General features: G+C 29.5%; 1 protein-coding gene across 5 annotated transcripts in view; it reads left to right on the top strand.

Moving 5' to 3' along the window:
- The window catches only part of LOC129952631 (uncharacterized protein DDB_G0283357), a 150,783-nt gene extending 130,265 nt beyond the window's left edge, over positions 1 to 20,518 (top strand). For 4 of the 5 annotated variants that reach the window (XM_056065362.1, XM_056065365.1, XM_056065363.1 and 1 more), the window contains exons 2-6: positions 6,608 to 7,566; positions 10,743 to 11,543; positions 15,229 to 15,438; positions 15,501 to 15,868; positions 15,931 to 20,518. In XM_056065362.1, the coding sequence (XP_055921337.1) occupies positions 6,608 to 7,566; positions 10,743 to 11,543; positions 15,229 to 15,438; positions 15,501 to 15,868; positions 15,931 to 15,969 (2,377 nt within the window). In that variant the 3' untranslated portion in view covers positions 15,970 to 20,518. Of the gene's footprint in view, positions 1 to 6,381; positions 6,494 to 6,607; positions 7,567 to 10,742; positions 11,544 to 15,228; positions 15,439 to 15,500; positions 15,869 to 15,930 lie in introns of those variants that run through there. The other variant, XM_056065366.1, reaches the window with a different exon arrangement.
- Positions 20,519 to 20,870: the final 352 nt, after the last annotated feature.

Here is a 20,870-nt window from a genome sequence, read left to right as displayed (position 1 = left end):
TTGCAAAAGAACTGAAGACGGTTCTTGGGTCCTTAAAATTAAAATAAGTCAAATTGATCCTGGTTTTCATCGACAAATCATCAACTCAGAGGTTATGAGGTTAACAAGCAGGCTTATCGTCGCATTCAGGGCTCTGAAAATCCAAGAATAATATTGAAAAGTTTATTTATTATTATGTCAATAGTTGGAGCAGTTTTGAACTGGCTCTGGCGATGTAATTGCACCTCATTCAACTACCAAGCTATGATTTTTTAACTTTGAAATTGAAAGTCAATGATGATGGACAATGTTTAGTTTCTAGAAATCGTCGCATATATACGCTTTTTGGGCGACGCCATTTTATCTTCGGGCTTCATATGGTCTTAAGCTTTAAACCCTAATCCTATATATCCACAGTAGCTCAAAATTATAAGTGGTAAAGTCATTTTTCTTAAAAGTTGATAATTATAAAGCAATACTCCACATTCATCATTAGATTCGCGGTAGTTAGAGTCTTGACCACTTTCAATCGATGTTTTTTTTTCTATAAGTCTCTTAAACAAGCTGATGTATTCCAAGACTTCGGTGATTTAGCGTACGCCATTTCTCTCCAAATCCAGTCCCCATTTCCATGTCAGATTAATGTATGCAATATTTCATTTCACCATCATTTTATGTGCCTTGAAGTTGAAACAACTGTTTTTACTTATCTCTTATAGCTTTCAAAAGCACAATTTATCATACACTAATATTTAGGTCAATAACTTGCCAAAAATTCCATTACCCTAAAAAACCTTTTTACCTTGTCATTCATATTCATACATTTCCAATATAACTTTGTTCCTGGATAAAAAAGGTGATTCAATTTAATATAACCACAAAACTTTCTCTGCGATGACCTTTTCCATCATCTCCCTGAATTGAATAATTACTATCAACAACACAAAATACAAACAAATCACTTTGTAAAATGTCAGCCAAGATAATCGACGAACAGCTGCAAGATCCTTTTTAAATGCCAACAAAATCCAAATACCATATCCAATTTATGGAGCTACATAGGTATGCAGACAGGAATCAAGCTTTCAGTGAGTTCAGCATCATATTTCATTGAAGAAATAAAAATGTTACTAATCGAGAAATGGCTTCAAACTTACTTCTCTTTTACATTCATATCGTGTAATAGTATACCACCCGCTAGTAGTTTATTCTTTCACTTAAGTCAATGTCATCATCTTCTTTTCTTTCACTTGGGGAGTATTTTTTTTTTTCAGATTACTGCAGCATTCCAGGTCGATGAAGACGATGATGACGATATAAATCTTTCTTTTCTGTGTGCCTTTTCTCTCTGGACAACGATTAACCCTTTTTAAACTTTAGCAATTGCTCCTTCTCAAAACCGAAAAAATCTTTTTTCGAAATTGAACATTGTGTAAGCTGTTAAGTACATATGTACATATTTTAATATATGTCTCTGAAATTCTTCGTATTAGTTTCAGGTATAATTCCCTATGTATGTTTTGATCCTATCGCATCAGGGAAGGATTTAAACATTTGTCACGATAGGCTCCAGTTGTTTATTTCACCTTGGAACTTCAAAAAACTGTACACAACCCAAATAATCAAGAGATCAAATCAGTGACTGTAAACTGAGTAATGTGCATTTTTGACTAAAAATAAAAGTATGTCAAAAACGTAACAAAAAAAAATTAATAGAATCTTTCAACAAACTCCACCTTTCTTATAATTTGGGCGAAGACTTAAACAAAATTGCCATTGAAATTGAAATAAAAAGCAAAAACAGAAATTGTATTTAAAATTAAAAAGTTGTGTCACTCACGTAACCAAAATATTCATTTGATTTGATATCATACAAAATAAACAATGACAAAGAAGAAAAATGGCCAGCAAGCTATTGAGTTTCAAAACTTAACTGTCTTATTCTGTTCTTTTCATTGAATTGAAAAAAAAAACTTTCACTGAAGTTAAATGTATGTACATATAGCCAAAAACTCTATGTCACACATGTAACCGTAACCTGTTATTTGCTATCTCAAAGAGTATTTCACCTGACTTGATGTTTTCTTGAAAGAAGATCACATTAAATTGGAAAAAAACTTGAATGAATTTAGATTTTAAATTCTAGTATTCTGTCACATAAGTGACAATTGTATATGATATCAAAGAATATTTTAGAAAATTTAATTGTTGATCAAAGAACCACTGGATTAAAAAGGCTAACTAAAGTATGATTTGAAATAAAAACATTGTATCATACATGTCAGTACAATATTTTTGTGATTTGAAGTTTAATAGAATATTTTACCATTATTCGTCCAAACAAGATAACAAAATGGAACTCAATTTAAAAATAAATTAAGTGCACTTCAATTAAAATTTTGTGTCACAAACGAAACAAAATTTTGATTTAATATCTTCAAGAATATTGTCAGAAACAGAATGATATGAAATAAGGCAACTTTGAAATGAATTTGAATTTAAAAAGGGTGACTTTTTATGGGTATATAACTTTGAAATGGAATAAAACAATAAAGATATCTTAAATTTGACTAGTTCGAAACATTATCTTCGGGCATTATAATTTATATGAGATTTCTGTAATCAATTTTCGATGCCTTTTAATATTTGTAGACGTATATCAGCAATAACGCGACGAATGTAGTCCTGAAATTTATTGACGCATCCATTTAACCAAACAAATTCCTTTCGAAAATTGGGTTAAACGGTGGGATGCATACTTCAAACCGAACCATCATTTTCAAAATAAATTATATAGTGGCCAACGGTATGTTATATATATTTCAAAATCTCATTTGCATTTCACTTTCTTTTAAATGTTATTTTTTAATATAAATGTACATCAAAAAGAAACAAAAACATTTCATTTTAGATTAAATGAGATATTATTTCACTTTTTGAGTGAGTTTTGAGAGTTTTTATCAATAAAGGCGATAAACCCGTTTCCAGCATGATCATGTAGTTTGGCGAACTCGAAGGAAGGTGGAAAGTTTTATGTAAAATTTGAGCAGTTTTTCCACTTATTCATATTTCCGACATCCCTAAGCTTGCACTGCATAAAACATAACTGATTCCGATACAGCTTCGAAGAACCTGAATTTACCTTTAACAATATTCAGCAAGCTTATTTATCGTTAAAATATCTAGTTCATGATTTTTGAAAATTATGTCAGTATCAGAAAGTCCAATCTTACTTTTTGTATGGTATTTTGTCCATTAAAATACTTAGTCATTACCTTAACGAAAATTTGTCACAATTCAATTAAGTTAATATTTTAAAGAATTTTTGTTTTTAAATAAGTTGACTTTAAATTTATTAAGGTTGCATTATATAACATTATGACCGCCCTAAAAAGCTAATTTTTCATTCAAAAGTAGATACAGCCAAGAACGATTTTAAACTTTTTTGAACATCACTCTATATAACCACGAAGGCGATGCGTTGATATTTCCAGTATAAAACCGTTCTCTTCGAAAGTATTTTTTGACCCTTGTTCCTTTTTCTCTAAGTTTAAGCTCTTTTTTTATCATTTCCTACTTATCCATGTCCGGAGTTTATTGCCACCCATAAATTGCGTATCGGTTTCACCCACTTTAACAAGATAAAAACTTAATTCCGGAGAATTTACTGCGTTGGTGGTGTTCCATTGGTCCAATCCCCTGGTGTATGTATTTATAAAGGTATCTTTGGGATTTTGTCTCCTTTCTTACTCGTATTCTTCTGCTCCTTGTATCTTTTCCGCTATAAGTTGAGGAAATGTTTTTAAAAGATGATGAGAACCGGTTTCATTTTCTTTTTATTTTGTTTTTTTTTTTTCGGTAGAAGATTATATTTTTTTTCTGTCCATTTTATTGAAAACGAATAAATCCATCACACAAAGAACTATAAGCTACGTTAGTTAGATACTCTTCAACTTAAGAAGCTATCAACGAACCAAACGAAGAGATAGTAAAACTTCATTATAGAAATAAGCTTCTTTGTTGAGTGACTATGTTCTTGTACTGAATAAGTCGTTACACTTATTTTATTACTATTCTAGAACAATTGAAAAATATAAATGTATTTCTTTCTTTCTTTTTGTGTTTTTAAATTACATTTTATTGTATTCTGCAAGCAAAATGTGGTAAACCACAATGCAAAAGAAAAGTGTTCTCAGCACAGAAGTTGCAGTTTCGTGATTACACAATGGTTGTAAAAAGGGTTTATTCTTATATGTACTCTATATGCATATTCGAAGACTCTATTGTCTGGTCTGTTCTAGAGTTGAGTTCATTCATTCCTAAATAAAATTGTGAAGAGCTATTTCAGTTTAGAGTACATATTTATATGGATCGTAAAATTGTATGTCTGTAAGTTTAGAAGAACGTTTCAATTTCAAGTTATCAAGATAAAGACATTTTATTAGTTTCAACAACTTTATACCACCACTGGTCTGCGATAAAATTCAACAAAGTGTACTTAAAGAAAAAATTATAATCGCAAATTTAATTCACGATTGGTTCTCATCGCGTAAAGTAGCACGTATTCTTTCTGAAAGCGATTATTGGAAATGGGGATTATTTTCTTAGAAAATATTGAATATTCAAGTCTAAGCTAACGATTAAAATACAATTCTAAAAATACATATCTTGACAAAAATAGGAAGATTTAGAAAGTTTTTAAATGATTTTTAAGGTTCCTAGTTTTAGGTACCTAACTCAATGTTATTGGTAATGAAAAATATAGAGCATTAAAAGTTTTTCCACTAAGCATTTTTATTTTAAACAGATCGATATTTTGGTACTTTTTATTTTTTTGTTGCCATCTTCTGAAAATTTGAAGAGACTTTTCTTTTTTTTAGTCGTTTACAAGAACTTTTCTGAAAATCCACAACTAGAGTATGACATTCAAGCTTCATTCAAGCTTCTTATATGTCTAAAGTTTTAGACACCTGTTTCAACAAATTATAAAACGACTGCGACAAAAAATGTGATCCAAATGATTTTTTTGACTTCTCCATCACGTTATGTAAGAGTTGGTTCCTTAAAAATTGAAAATGCTCATCTCTCAGTCTTTTACATGAAGTCCAAACTCTAGAGTTTTATATGTCCTTGATAAAATTACATCGTTTATTTACATCATTTTCATTCTTTTGCCAAAAAATAAAATTGTTCAAAAACATTCTGGATGATGCACAATTCCAATCAAATGAATTGAAATTCTTTGAAAATAAAATTCCAAATCGAATGGCACGTGATTCAATCGAACGAACTACAAAAACAAGTCAGAATATATACCTTAGTGAATACAGCGTATGCTAAATAAATATTTATAACGTGCTTGACAAAACCTTGTTCACAAGGATCAGGGGGCAGGGGGATGTTAAAAATGTCAAAAAGAGAAAAAATTCCCTCCCTTGGCGCCCACACCTTCTTTTTACATTTGTATTCCTTTTCTTTTTATTTGAATTCGATTTAAAGATCAAAGAACTCTGTGAACACGATACACACTATACACCGTTTCAAAGCATTAAAACACTTTACCGTTATGTACAACATTATAAGAGAACATAATGCACAGACATTATTTTTTGTTAATCCATTGAATATTCATCGAATGTTTTTGCTTCGTCAAGAGGGTAATTTAATTTCCCTTATCTTGACAACGTGAAATGCATTTTTATTCGCTTTCTTCTTTCAATACTCGTTGGTTTTAACTTCACCTGGATTGGGAATTCTGGGAGTGGGAGTTGGAGTGGAATCCTTTTTTTATTATTTTAGTTTCTTGTTGGTATTTTTTTTTTCGAAAAAAAATGAGACGTGCCGCCGCCGTTACTGTTGTTGATAATTCCTCATTTCAGTTGTGTTTTTGATCATCAATGAAATTTAATTCATCACGATTTCCTTGTGTTTTTAATTTTTCTTTGAATCGCTTTTTTCCAATCAATTTAAACTGATTTTTAAGTTTATCTATTGCATTGAGATTGAAACACTTGCAATGCAAAGTTTTATCTTGGTAGTTCTTTTACCAAATAAAGCGGAAAAGAATACTTTTTTATTTAACTGTCAAAATATAGGGTAATTGATTTCGTGGTTTCAAATTGGTAGCACTGGCATTTTGCATCTGTCAAACTCAGCTGTCATTTGAAATGACATAATATTAATTGTATGCTTTTCAGATGGAAATTTAACCAAAACGTCTTGTCAAATCATATACAAGAACAAAGGTCCTTATTTCTAATTGAATGTTCTGTAACACCTCCCGTCCTTTGAAAAAAGTGAAATTTCTCTTCCTTTCATTGAAAAATAAAATTAATTTTTAGTATAATTTCACCTTTAATTGGAAAACCCTATATAAAAGTGTTCTGATACTTGTGATTATTCCATTTAATTTCACATGTTTTAGCAGAATAACTTAAGTTCAACGGAGCTTCTACTTGGTTGAACTTTTTCAAACCAATAAACTCTAAAATCAATCACAAAGTTTGTAAAATTGGTAATTTGAAGTTTTCTAATGTTTAAATTATTTTTACTATTTTATACCATTTCTAAATTTTATTAGGTTTTTCAAATCAATCGAAAATAATATATGTTTATCTTCTATTTGCAGCCGAGGTCTAACACCACCACATCGAGTCAAATCCATTTCTATGGCCACATTCACTCCAGATGAAATTGAATTCCTTAAATCACATGGCAACGATACATGCGCCAAAACTTGGTTAGGTTTGTGGGATCCCAAGCGAGCAGTACACCAAGATCAGCGCGAATTGATGATAGACAAATACGAACGTAAACGTTACTTTTTGGAGCCAGCTAGTCCTCTCAAATCGCTGCCGAATGCAGCCAAATTGACACCATCCTCAAATAATTCCTCAGCAGCAGCAGCAGCAACGCACACACAAAATTTAAATAATTTAAACAACAATAACAACAACATGAATGGTTTTAGCAACGGAAGCGTACAAGCTATGAATCAAAAGAATACCGCCCTGGACAATGGTTTCCAGAATATCTCTCTAACGCCACCATCATCGCGATCATCAAATGGCAATCATGGTGGCAACTTAAATGGCTACGGTCCGTCGGCAATCAGTCGGCCAAATCATCAACCACAACAAAATGGTCATCACTATGATGCATTCTCGAATGGCATTAATGGCTTGAGTAGCCTCAATGCAACAACAAATGGCAACTCGAAATTGAGCTTTAATGGTTCGGCAGCCAATTCGGAAACTAGCAGCTGCAATAGCAATGGATTTACTCCAGAATCGGACTTTGTGGCCGATTTTAGTTCAGCGACTATATTCGACGCAACTTCAACTAATTCAGTGGCTTCATCGGGATCGGGAGGTTCGTCTGGAACGAACAACGGATATGCAAAGATTCAGTCGATTAATACAGCAGCACACATGATGAATGGCAATGCTGTTGGTCCACTTATGAATGGTAATGGCAATATGCAAAATGGCAACGGCAGTGGAGTCGGTGGCGGTTTTGCGACGCCAACAAATGGAAATTCGGAGAATTTTGCTGATTTTGATCATGCCCCGATCTTTAATGCAGCTGGTGAGTAATTGTATTAATTAAATGAGTTTTGCTTTGAATTGACCTATGTATATTTTTTTTTATTTTTTATTTGTATGCACTTATATTTTGCTTTATCAAGCAGCTATGTTTATATATTTTTTTGGATTGAAGGTGTTTTGAAAGGGAGATACAAATAAAACCTGAGTAAAATGAAGAATATGTATGAAAAATGTCAGAAATTAAATCAGTCATTCAAGTTGAAAAACTAAGTGCTACACAAATATCCGAAGAAAAAGCTGATAAAAACTTAGGAAGATGCGATTTTTCCGGAAAATTTTATGGTTGCCCATTCCGATAAACAAATCATTTATTTTGTTTAATATGTCAAAACTCAGATTCTGCTAATGTTGTTGTTCCATTGAGCAAAATAAATTGTTTTTTGTTTATTTATCGAAAAATTTATTAAGTCTATGGATTTCATATCGTCAAATATGCATGTGTATTGTAATCCGCAAAACAGAAAACTCTATTCAAAATTTCAAAACCCAGATTTAGCAATGACCTCAAAATAAACTGAATCATTTTACTTTTTTATGAAGAAAAGAAATTTATTTTCTCCTCTTAAAAAACAAAACTGAACGAAAGTAGGCAAAAACAATATATCGCTAATATTTACCTTTTACATTTAATTTCTTAGTTCTTATTTTCTAAATTCGAAAACAAAAGGATAATTTCAAGTCAATTGACATCATAGCGAAAATTAATTTACCACAAAAATACTTGCAACAAACACTCAAAACCTTTCTTAATAGTTAAGCAAAACAAGTATTTTTCATTCAGATCTATTATTATTGTTATCGAATAAAAACAAAAAAAATTGTTTTTCTTATTCAATTTCATCAAAACACTAAATTTTGTCAATATTTGTTTTTCACTAAAACCACACAGTTTATAAGTGATTGACAACTGTCAGTTAAATGACCTAAGTCAAACTGCAAAAGTTAAAATAAAGCAACATTTGTATGGAAATTTCTTTTTTTTTTCAATTTTGAGCAGGCTATAAAACACAAGTTGACAAAAATTGTTTAAACATCAAATGTGCCTGCAGAAAAATGACGTCCATGGAAAGGATTTTATATGAGTACAACAATTGTAAATTTAACGTGAAATATTGTCGCCAAAAAATGATAATAAAAAAAACGAATAAACAGAGTTGAAGTTTTGGAAAATGACTTTTGACAACACAAAGTCAAACAAATTCAATCTAAAATCTTAATTCATTCGGAAAACAAAACTAATTTTAGATCGAAATATCCCATATCAAAATTGACATTGTAACAAATTAAAAACAAAATAGCAATGGAAGTCATATGTGTTTCCCCACTAAAGTAGAATATAAACCTTAAAAAGTTGAATACAGAAAAAATCAAATGTCGGAAAATTTGGCTTATGCGCGTATTTTGTCTGGCATTGCTTTAAACTGAGAATTATTTTAAATCATTGTGTCGAATTTAAAAGACAAACAAAATATGAGTTGTGTCATTTGTTTTAAAAAGAACTTAAACAAAATATTTTCTTTCGAAAATCAAGAAAAATAAAAAAGTCCTGAGTATTGTTAATCCGCCTTTGTTTCTTTAAAAAAAACACATGCTCTTCCTTTATCTCTGCAAAAAAGTTTTTCCCATCAAATGTTTCCTCCTTTTTTTTCATTATACACAAATGCAATTTTTCCTGGTCGGCATTATTTTTGGTTTCTAGCTTCAACTCTTGTCAACATCATGATTTTTTTTAGTTGTATTTAGCAAAACTTTTCTTTTCTCGAAAAGTTTTTTCTTTTTATTGTTGAGTTCTGTTGAAAGTTTTTTATTTTTCTTTAAATTTCTTGAGATGTATGTACATATGTATGTTTTTAAGAACAAGATTTGTCCACAATAAATTCCCAAATAGTATTAGGACAATATTTTTTCCATCGAAATTGTTGAAAAGTATTCTTTAAGTTCAACCTTTTTTAAAAATAAATAATGGCGTGAGTTATTTTTCCCATCGAAGAAATTTTGAATCAATTTTCCGTATTGGCCATATAAAAACTTTAGTTCGATATCAAATTATTCCGCATGGGATAATTTTGACACCATTTAGTTAAACAATTTTCGAAAATAGGCAAAATAATGATTGCCCAAAATGGTTTGCTAAAGAATGCATGTTGTTAATGAGCACGATTAAGAGGGACCCACAATTTTTTACGAATCTTATAAAAGAGCTACGTCATGTGTTATCTTTGAAATAATATGTTTGGTAGAATTACAAGGTTGAAACTCATATCTCTACGCAATAAATGCATGATTATTCATTTTAGGGTTTTTGAGGAAAAACAAATTAAAATCCAGCATTACATTTTTGATAAAAATTTAATTCCATTATAAAAAACAATCAATGTACATTACAGAGTCTGAGGAATGAGTTTCGAATGGGTTCGGGCGAGTTCTTGACATTTTTATTATGATAGATCTATCAAAATTGAAATTTGACTCGATACGATGCCTACTTATCAGATTCTGTAATCGATACAAATATAGTTCGGTATCCCGGACATAACTTCTAATGTCTAGAGTTCGGAGGTTATTTGCGTATACACGATCTTTAGAAATATCCCATAGAATCAAATCTTACAGTGTCAAATTAAATGATATTGGTAGCCAATTGGTCGTGTTGTGTGGCTTGTTTGAACTACATATCGTTCAAGCCATGGTGTTTAATTGCAAGTCAAAAAGGAGGTGAACGAAATGTTTAATTCAATTCAATAAAGTTTTAATAATTGAAGCTTTGTTATATTGCTAAGCTAATATCATGACATTTCAAATGACAGGGTTACAAATGTCAGCGCTCAAAAATTGAACTCACGAAATGAATAACCCTTGATTACGTCAAACATTACCCGCCGATCAAATTGGTATTACAGAATACACAGAAGTGAGTAATTGTTATTCTATGAAAAAATTATGTACATCATTATAGCTCGTAGCTTTCTCTTATAGGGTCAAACATATTCTTCTTCAAATCTTTGTTTGTGTGAATATGAGTGTGTCAAATAAGTGTTTCTAGTCCCTCTAAACTTTTATTTTTATGTTGTTTTTTTTGGTTTGAATTGTGTGGAAAAATGATTTTTCTTTGTCATCTTTAAACCTTCAATTCTGATGATTTTCAAAAAATTTCAGAGTTTAATAGTAAACCAGGAGCAAACAACAACCAACAACAACAATTCAAAACTAACAACATAAACAACAACAACCGTAACAACAATAATTACCTTTTTTTTGCTCCAACAACAACACCAACTTCTAATCAACAGCAACAAAAACAAACCAATTTCTATGCGAATACAATGTTTGAGCTAAGTAACGACTTCAATTCAATATCGCTCTTCAGTCCTGGCATTAGTTCCCCAGAGATTGAAAATGAGGACCTCCCTTTAAAAACGAGTAATCTAACGAAAAATATTTTCAACAAATGTTCCAACAACAACATCAGTAGTTCCATGGCCTATAGTCCTTATAGTTGCAATAATAACAACAACAACATTTACAATGTACCAAGCAACCTCAGTACTACTAGTAACCCTTATAATGGCCAACAGCAGCAGCATCAAAAATTCACCCCCCTGGCGATGGCAGCTCATGCAACGGCTATGGCAGTCCTTGGTCACAATAGCAGCAATCTGAATGGCATCAACAGCCCGTTTGGAATTCAATCGAGTGAATGGGGAGGAGGAAGAGATGCCTGGCAACAACAGGTACAGCAGGACTCGATAACAGCATCTCAACAACAGCTACAGCAGCATCAGCAGCAGCAACAGCAGCAATGGCCAGGACTGTCAAGTGTCTCAAATAACAACGTTAACAATAACAATGCGACCAAGTCCTACAATCATCCCCTCACGATAAGTGTCGGTGCTAGTGCCGCCTCGATTGAGGCTGATTCCGATTCAAGCCATCAACATTCGAATCGAAATAGTTGGAGTAAGTTTCCCTGTTTCTCCTTGCTCTTCTGCTCTGTTTTGTTCTGTTTTGATGATGGTTTTTGCTTGAATTGCCTGTTGTAATTTTTATACCTACAATAGTACAAATGTATGTATAAAATATCCTCTTCCCCTCCTGCACCTGAGCCTGCCCCAACCATCAGCTGAATTCTGAATTCTTATGTTGCATTGTATTGAGTTTTGTTTGCATTTAATTTGCAAGTTTTTGTTGCATTTTAATTTAATTCAACCTTTTAATGTTTGCTTATACATCTTTTGTTATTAAAAATGGACCAAAAAAGAACTGATTCGATATTGAGTCAAGTTGTACTTACCTTCATTATGATTGCTTGTTTTTTTAATTACCTACAAATTATGTTTATATATACGTTAGAGTAGTTTTCAATAATTTTGGTTTAAGTTTTCTTTTTATATTTGCTTTTCATGCTGTTTTGAAGTTGCAGTTGAAGTGTTTTAGAGTTTCAAGCTTATTTCAAGTTTGTATTCCGTTTGGTTTTATTTTTGTCTTTGAAAAGCTTTTTTACGCATAACGCACTTACAAAGTTTTGTTGAATATTTTTAATATATCGAAGTTTTGTTTGATTTTAGATTTGTATTACGTTTTATTTATTAATATGATATTTTTTTCAATAAAGGGATTTATTTTGATATTTGAAAAAACTAGTATTTAAAAAAAAAGAAATCAATGGAGCAATAGCTCTAAGCTAAGTGCCTCGGCTATGCAGCAGCACCATATACTTTTCATTAAATTATCCATAGCCAATTTGCACATTTGCTGTATGTTCTCGATAATTTCACAAACTATGTATATCTTTAAGGTCTTGAATCAATTGTGGAGCATTGCCAAAGACCTTTTATTTTTCATGGCTCGAGAAGCCTGAGGAAGTTGAAATTACCTTTTCGAGATATAACATGGTCATGTCAACAGGTGACAGCTTCCCAAATAATGGGCATTTCAAAATTAAACTTCTTATTGGAAAACCCTATATTACGCAATTTAATATAAAATTTGAAAAATGTCATGTAAATTTAAAACTTGATACAAAAATTTTGACTTCAGAACCACCTGAAATTTAAGCAAATGCGACTTTTGAAATCATTGTTTTTTTCACACAAAAAATGTCAGTGATCGATCTTTATTTTCCAATGGTTTCTCTCAGAGAGTTATCACAATCCTTTTGAAAGGTTTCTGGTAGCGATAGTTTTCTTTTTAAATAACCCCTGCATTGGTTCCTTAGAGTTGCTTACGAAAAAGTAAAAGAGAAAACTCAATCATTTAGTTTTAAGAAGAAACTTTTCGAACATAAAGTCGTAGGCAGCTGATAATATGATAGAATTAAGGCTTTAATTGCCTTTTCAAAGAACTTTAATGTTATAAATGGCTTAAAGTAGACATATGTGGTGTCAGCGTGGAGTTGCAAACAAAACTTATTTTAAATCTGACATAACTAAAATTGACAGCCCCTGTCAATATTTTAAAAACTATGCCTGGCAATACTTAAACTGATAATACATGACATTTGTTGGCAAAAAGTTTATATTTTAATTTTGTAATTATTAAAAAATAGTATGTTTATATAACAAGGCATCATAAAACCCAAAAAGGCTATGTCTTGCCATGTTAAACATGAAATGAAATTAAATAAATGCATAGATATTTTAGTTCGCGTTGCAAAAAAAAACTTTTGGCGACATCATAGTCACACGATTAACTCAAGTTAGATTTTAGCGTTAAAAAAAACTAAGAGACATTTTTTGGACGTGTGATTTTTAATATGGCAATACTTATTTAGGAGTTTGAAATGCAATGCATTGCTGTCAGCTGTCATTTGATTTTATCTATGCTTTGTTTGATTTGCCATTTCAAAGCGAACACACTTAACGACTATTCACATGAAGCCGACTAACGAATGAACGAATATTAGTCTATTATGACATTTCTTTCCCATAGATTGTTTGCATTCGTCATATCAGAAACACAACAAAGACTAGAATCAATTTTGTAGGTTAAGACGCGTGCGAGAAATGTATTCGTTGAATTTTTAAGCTTATGTGGATAGCGAATTGAGTATGACAGGTGGTTACAATAAGATTGCAATATGCGACGAATAATTTCTTAAATTTCTTTGATAAAAAGGCTAATTTTATTACCTTCAGATAGCGTTGCCATCCGTCCGGGTTTTCCCGGACATGTACTCTTTTTAACCTATGCGGGGATCGTCCGGGATAGTTTTTGCTGATTGTCCGGAATTTCCCTTTTTCTATCACTAAAAAAAGTTTTTTTTAATATTCTTTGTTTCCTATTCTAAAACTCAATCGCGGCTAATAAGATTATAGAAATAAACAGAACCAATCATTTAGAAAGAGAAATTCCAAACAAACAGAATTTGATTGAACAGAATTTACACAAAAAGAATTTTTTTGCTGTCAAACGTCAGTGTCATCTTTTTCAGTTGGTGAAATACTTAACAAAATTAGATGCAATGAAAAATACAATTAGGATAGATCATTCTCAAAAATCTTTTCAGTTAATTAACTATGTAGGTATGTATTTATAAAATATTCAACCTACGGGGTACCTTAAACTTTTTTTTTATTTTTAAATTTCATTTATGCAATATATAAAATGTATATAATGTGTTAAATGTTATTAACTTAACGTATACTAAATATGAAATGTTGATATGAAATTTGATGACAATTTTTTATTATTTAAAAATAACTGAAGTACCTAAATAAAATATTTCAAAAAAAAAGTAAAAAAGTAAGTAGCCCGTGTGTCCTCGTTTTGTACTCTTTTTTGGACTCTAATTTGTCCGGAAAAGTCCGGGATTGCAAATCTCGTTGCATAGTTTCATCAAAATTCTTCTGGCAACCCTACCTTCAGATAAACTATTTTGTTATATAAAGTCGCTTCCCTACCTAGATAAGTCCGAGAAGAATGACGATATGTGGAAGAGATTTTTCGGTGTGTTATTTCTGACATGGCCCAATTATTGCAAAAATCGTCCAAAATGGGAAACCCTTATCTTTATAATAAATCTAAATTCCTCAATGTCAAAGCAATTACTTATGTATATGCGTATTAATTTTTATTAAAAACCACACATCTAAAAAACACCCTTTTTATTCACATAAAATTAAGCACAAAAATCGTCATATCAACTTTAAAATTGTATTTAACTACAAACGAATATTTGTTTTTTTTTTGTAAGAAAATAGAGTGAAATGAAAAAAGTGGTAGGTAAATCGTAGAATTCGAAAACTAAAGACTCAAATTCCTAATCCATTGAACAAATGCCTCCTTGAGATAAAAGTTATTATCTCCAGGATAACTGTGACGTAGACGTTTTATTTTAATGCTAATTTCTTTTAATCATCTTCTTATTTTGACCTTTATTATCGTTGATTTAAAAAAAACACATGCATTTAGCTAAAATAATTAAGCGAATTATTTTGTGACATTTTCTGCACGGCTCCATAGCTTTTTTTTATTTTTATAATTCTGAATAAAGCACAAGAACAAAAGCGTATATTAATCCTTTGGCAAAAAACAAAAATGGACCATCTGCTTGTGCTTCCATTTGCCCAAAAATAAAAAGAAGAGTTAACAAGAAATTGATTATTTCCTACAATTTATTAACTTTACAATTTTATCTTTATAGGTCTTCCGATATCTAATTCAACAACAAGTAATTCCCTCTCATCGAGTGCCACATTCAATTCGAGTTCATCATCAACTGCATCACCACCAGCGGATAGATATGCAGCCCTTAAGGATCTCGATGAACAACTGCGTGAGAGTAAAGCCGTAGCAGCTGCTGCTGCAGCAGCTGTAGCCACATCAGTTGTTGATTCTTTTGGAGGTACACAAAGTAAGTTTTAATCTTTTATAGTTCATATAAATACTATTTCATATTTCCCTATTATTTAACAGGCAACTCCAATGTCAACCCATTCAAGACTGTAGTTAATTCACATCAGACACAACAAATTGCCAATCCCTTCCAAGCAAATCCATCACAGAATCCAGTTGCGACGAGTCTTTTCGGTGGTGGCATGCCACAAAATCAACAACTTAATGGTTTAACTAACGGTTTTATTGGTGGCATTCCTAATCATCAACAACAGCAGCATCAGCAACAACAACAACAACAGGCTTTCTATAATTTTGCCAATGGATTTGCAGCACCACAAACTACAAATATGTATTCCGCTGGTCCAAATGGTTGTGGTTTTGGTTTTGGAACTATGCAGCAACCAATTGCAAATGGTGTCGGAGCAGCTTTCAATAATCCTTTTGCTGTAAGTTAAAGAAAATATCAACTTATATGAATTTATTTTAATTTGTTTCTTTTCTCCTTCAGGCAACTGGCACTCTTAATTCAAATAATCCATTCTTATGAAATACCATTCAAGGAAGATCATCACAAATTTAAATTTAAACATAGACTATAAAACCCTTTTTAAAGCAAAACAATTGACTAAACTAAAATATCTTAAAAATATAATTAAATCAATAATATAGTAAAACAAAAAATGAAACAAAAACCAGCTAAAAAATGAGTGGCGAAGTCGAAACCCGAAAATGTCGGTGGAAGAAATTTGAATTATCGCAAGAACAAAAGAAAAAACGATTCCAAACACAAATATTTAGGTACTTTATCTGGCCTACAGCTTTTAGAGTTTATTCGAAAATTATTGTTTTCGGTTTCAGAAAATGTGTACTATACAAAAAACTGTCTTTAGAAATCCAATATAAAACATTGTGAATCTAAACAAAAACAAAAAACCTAAAAACCAACCGTTTCAAATTGAAACATTCATTAAAAACAAATATATATATATAAAAATGTACCTATGTATTAATGAAAAATGCCACAGTATGCATGTACGACGTAACATAGGATAGAGGTTTTCAATATTGTTTTAAAACTAATCAAATTTTCGTAAAATTGTATATTGTAATTTTTTCTCCAAGTCGCTTTAAATTTGAAATTGTTTTCTGTTTTTATTAAAACTTAATAGTTTTCCCCCTACAATTTTAGAAACTTATTGATTGTTTGAAGTTTTAAGTCCCTAAGCCTCTATTCCTTGAAGCACATTTAAAAAAGAAAACCTAAATGACTCGTATTCGAATTATTAAAACTATAATAAATAAACGCTTTTAAAATGCGTTCTTAACTAAAAACAAACAACAACAAAAAAAAACTAAAAACATATAAAATTAATTTGTAATTTTGTTTTGTATATTGTGATAGAGTAAATAATATTGTATTAAAGTTTTTATCTTGTTTCATGATTTTAAATAAAATACAACCTATATATAAGCTTTTTAACTGCAAAACAAATTCATAAAAATAATAATAAATACAAAAATAAAAAATATTTACATAAAATCAAAATAATATCGCAAAAAAAATAGAAATAATTTTTTTTTATTATACATCTAAATACAAAAAAAAAGAAGAAAGAAAAATTTACAAATTGTATCAATATTTAAATAAATTCGAAAAATAAAAATAAAAACATTTGTAGGTTTACATTTTTTCATATAACTATTTAGATAATATACAACAAATAAATAAAATAAAATTATAAATACAAATTGTTATTATTATTACACACAAAAACACAGATTGTAGAAATTATTATGAGCGCATGATCGTTGATTGTTAAAATGTCTAAACTATATTATAAAGTAAAATCGATTACAAATAAATACATTTTATTAAAAAAAAAAAACTAAAAAATCTATAAAACAAAAACAACGTACATATATACAGTTAAATAGAACAAGTATTGTATTTTCAATTAAAATATTGATCAAAACTAAGCCCAATGATTTGTAATTAAGCAAATAACCAGTCGTATAATTCCTTGTTATTTTTTTTATTTATATATCACTAAACTCAAAAACATTGCTTCATGAAGAATAATTTGTTGGTTAAGTGTGAGGCTATTTGCTTTGTGATTAAAAATATTCCTTCCTGCTAAATAGAAATTGCATCAAAGAAAATCAATTCATCATCATTCTGAAATTTCATCATTTTCAGAAAAAAATATGCCTTATCACAGGTGACTCCCCGGAGAAGTTTTGTACTACGAATGGCAACAAGAAAGTATCACACCTTCCTTCCTTACAAAAATATTTGTCATGAAATTCGAAGTTTGTAATAAGGTTACGGCTAAGGCTATGAAAGTTTTGTTTGTTGGTAATTCGTAGTACGAACAATCTCCGACGAGGCATTTGATGAGGCTGATAAATAAAATACCAATGACAATTCCTTCCAACTTCTATTGTTCCTGAATCAATCGAAAATGGAAAATAAAATATTGTTTTCTTATCCTGATGGTCCCAAAAACTGCTAGAAGATCCAGCTTCGTAGTACCATTTTTTTCTTGGTAGATGTACAATTTAATGCTTGCTTATAATCCTAAACATATGATATAAGTTTTCAATTTAAAACCTTAATGTCTCTCCATGTGATGCTTTTTATTTTTTAGCACCACCAACAATTTAAAAATATCGAAATTCGTTTTCAAAGATGTTTAAAAACGTACAACATAATTGTTCAACGTATTGGATATTTCTTTGAATGAACTAAAGCCAGGTTACTATCAAACTTTGATTGATAGGGAAATAGAGGATTTTCAATAATTTTCTTCGCTTGAAATTATATTTTGTCCAAGAAGCTTGTTCTATTCGATTCACCGTATATAGTCAAACGTTTAAATATTAATTTATTTTATGGTACCCAAATCAAGCTATAATATTTGAATAGATTCATTTAGTGGTTCACAACCCCGTACTGTCCAAAATTTCATTTTCCACGAACTTGTGCTCAGTTGGCAAGTTAGAATATTAGAATCGATAATCTGTAGGGTCATGGTCAGCATAATTGCAGCTTGGAGTTAAAATACCTTTCAAACATTTTTTTTAGGTATTTAGATTTTTAGTTGAAACTGTTTATCTTCATAAATTGTTTCGAATTTTTTAATTGATAATTTTGACATTGATGAGTCCACTAATTCAATAGTATACAAAAGAATTTTAAAATAAGAAAAACATATCGCCCCAGCTTAAGTCTTTGTCACTTACTTTCTGAAAATTTGTATATTTATTCCTTTCAATTTCAATTTTATATTTTTGTCCTTAGCTGAATTTCAATAAAAATACACATACACAATGCTTAATAATATATGTAGCACATTTCCCTAATTTTTGTCCCTAAAATTAAAAAAATATAAATATAACTTAGCATAAACTGTGATGTCAAGCATTGTAATACTGTTTCAAAAATTTCCTGCGTTACCTGCTTATATACTGTTTTAACTAAACTGAGTTCAAATGAATATTCAAACAAAAAACAAAAACAGAATGCCTAATATTTCGTTGTTGTTAAATATATATTAAAATTTATGCTTGTGGCCTTATTACATAAACTAAAAGGAAAAAAAAAAGAAATGAAAAAAAGTAAAAGACTTAAAACAAAAAGATTTTTAAAATGTAAATGATTTAAAATTAAGAATGTTTCCTTCAAATTTTATTCATTTTTTTTGTAATTTTGTGTAATATTATTCGATCGATATTCATTTGCCATCGATTAATAAATTATATATTTTATGATTGAAGAAATTTTAATATCATTATATTTTTATATACGCATATAAATGTTGGTTCTTTTTTTCGAGCGAAAATTATACCTTTAAAAAAATTCTATTATTAACTATTATGGTTTATATTATTCTCATTGTACATAACTATTTTATTAAAAAGTTAATATTTTTTTTATATGTCAACGAACAAAGATTTTGGGGTAATATTATTTAAATTTGTATATTCCCTGCAAAAATTAATAAATTAATCTTTTTTAATTCTTCTTATATTTATTCAAATGTATTTTTAAATTAAATTTTACATTATTTTAGTTATGTTTATTTCACTATCTAAAAAAATATAAATAAAAACTATAGGTACATTCTTCTCAGCTTCTTTTTGTAAATAGAATTCTAATAGAATATTAATTTACTAATTTCTATACATTTTTTTTCACTTCCCAAACATAAAATTATGTAAGTTTATTTTAAATAACAAAATAATAAATTATGTATAAATAAAATCTACACACTCACTCGAAATGAGATGTTTATAAATTAGTTAGAAAAAATAAAACAAAACAAAACTAACTAATATTTACTTCTATAATAATTTAAAAAAAAGGATATTGAAAGAATGATAAGATTTTTTTATAATCGTTGTTATAACAAAGCTGGAAGTATAAATAAATTTATATTTAAATAAAAATTAAATAAGATTAATAACAAAATTAAAAGTAAAATCGATTTCATAAAAAAATCAAATATTCATTACGAAAATTTTAATAATATTAAACTAATTTATAAAATAAGATAACATCTGTTATAAAATAAATATATAGTATATACAAAATAAAAATAAAAACATTATTAATTAATATTAAAACTGTGAGTAAAAAATCAAAAATGAGGAATGAAATCACACTTATATTATATAGTAGTTATAATACAAAAAGAAATCATTATTATTATTGAGTTATTATTATGTATGATAAAATATATTGTTCGAATGATGATACCTTCGTTTATTTAAAAATATATTTAAAACAAAAGTAAGATGTATTAATACAAGTTGTTTTTTTGTATTATTATTTGTAAAAATGGAATAGATTTTCTACGTTTTGTCAATTATTGAAGAGTTTATGAAAAACGGTTCGTAAGATGTTCTAAAAACAACCAAACATTTCAAAGGGGGAAATTACTGGTGTTTTCAACTCGGGTGCCTGGAAAATTGGGTGTTTTTTATATAAATGGCAAAGGTCATCATTTTATGACCCAAATTAAAAACAGCTGTTTTCAATCATATTTTCAAGCTTCAGTGAATAAAACAAGGCAATCCAAATTTGTTTTGTATACCTACCAAAAACCGAATAATACTTTTTCAAAAACTTTTGTTGTTCTGAATTCAATTTATACCACACAATTTTTTCATATTGATAGGTTTTTCAATTATGCACAACTTAACTTAGCTGCTTTTCAATGTGTGTCAGGTGTATCATGTTTTTGAAAAATGTGTTTTAGAGACAATTTTTTTATATTTATGGCGAAATTTCAGCATTAAAAAAATTACTTACTTTAACTTTATTTTTACATTCGATTCAGTATACAAAAATAAACTTTTAAAGTTTTAACCAATTTCAGTAAAAGTATGTTTAAACAAGACCATTTGGATCAGCGTGTCTTTAAACTTTTTGCAAGATTGGCCGAG

Source organism: Eupeodes corollae, chromosome 3 (assembly GCF_945859685.1).
Source record: "Eupeodes corollae chromosome 3, idEupCoro1.1, whole genome shotgun sequence".
Classification (NCBI taxonomy): Eukaryota; Metazoa; Arthropoda; class Insecta; order Diptera; family Syrphidae; genus Eupeodes; species Eupeodes corollae.
The sequence above is the reverse complement of the archived record's forward strand: the minus strand, read 5'-3'. Positions and strand labels throughout refer to the sequence as shown.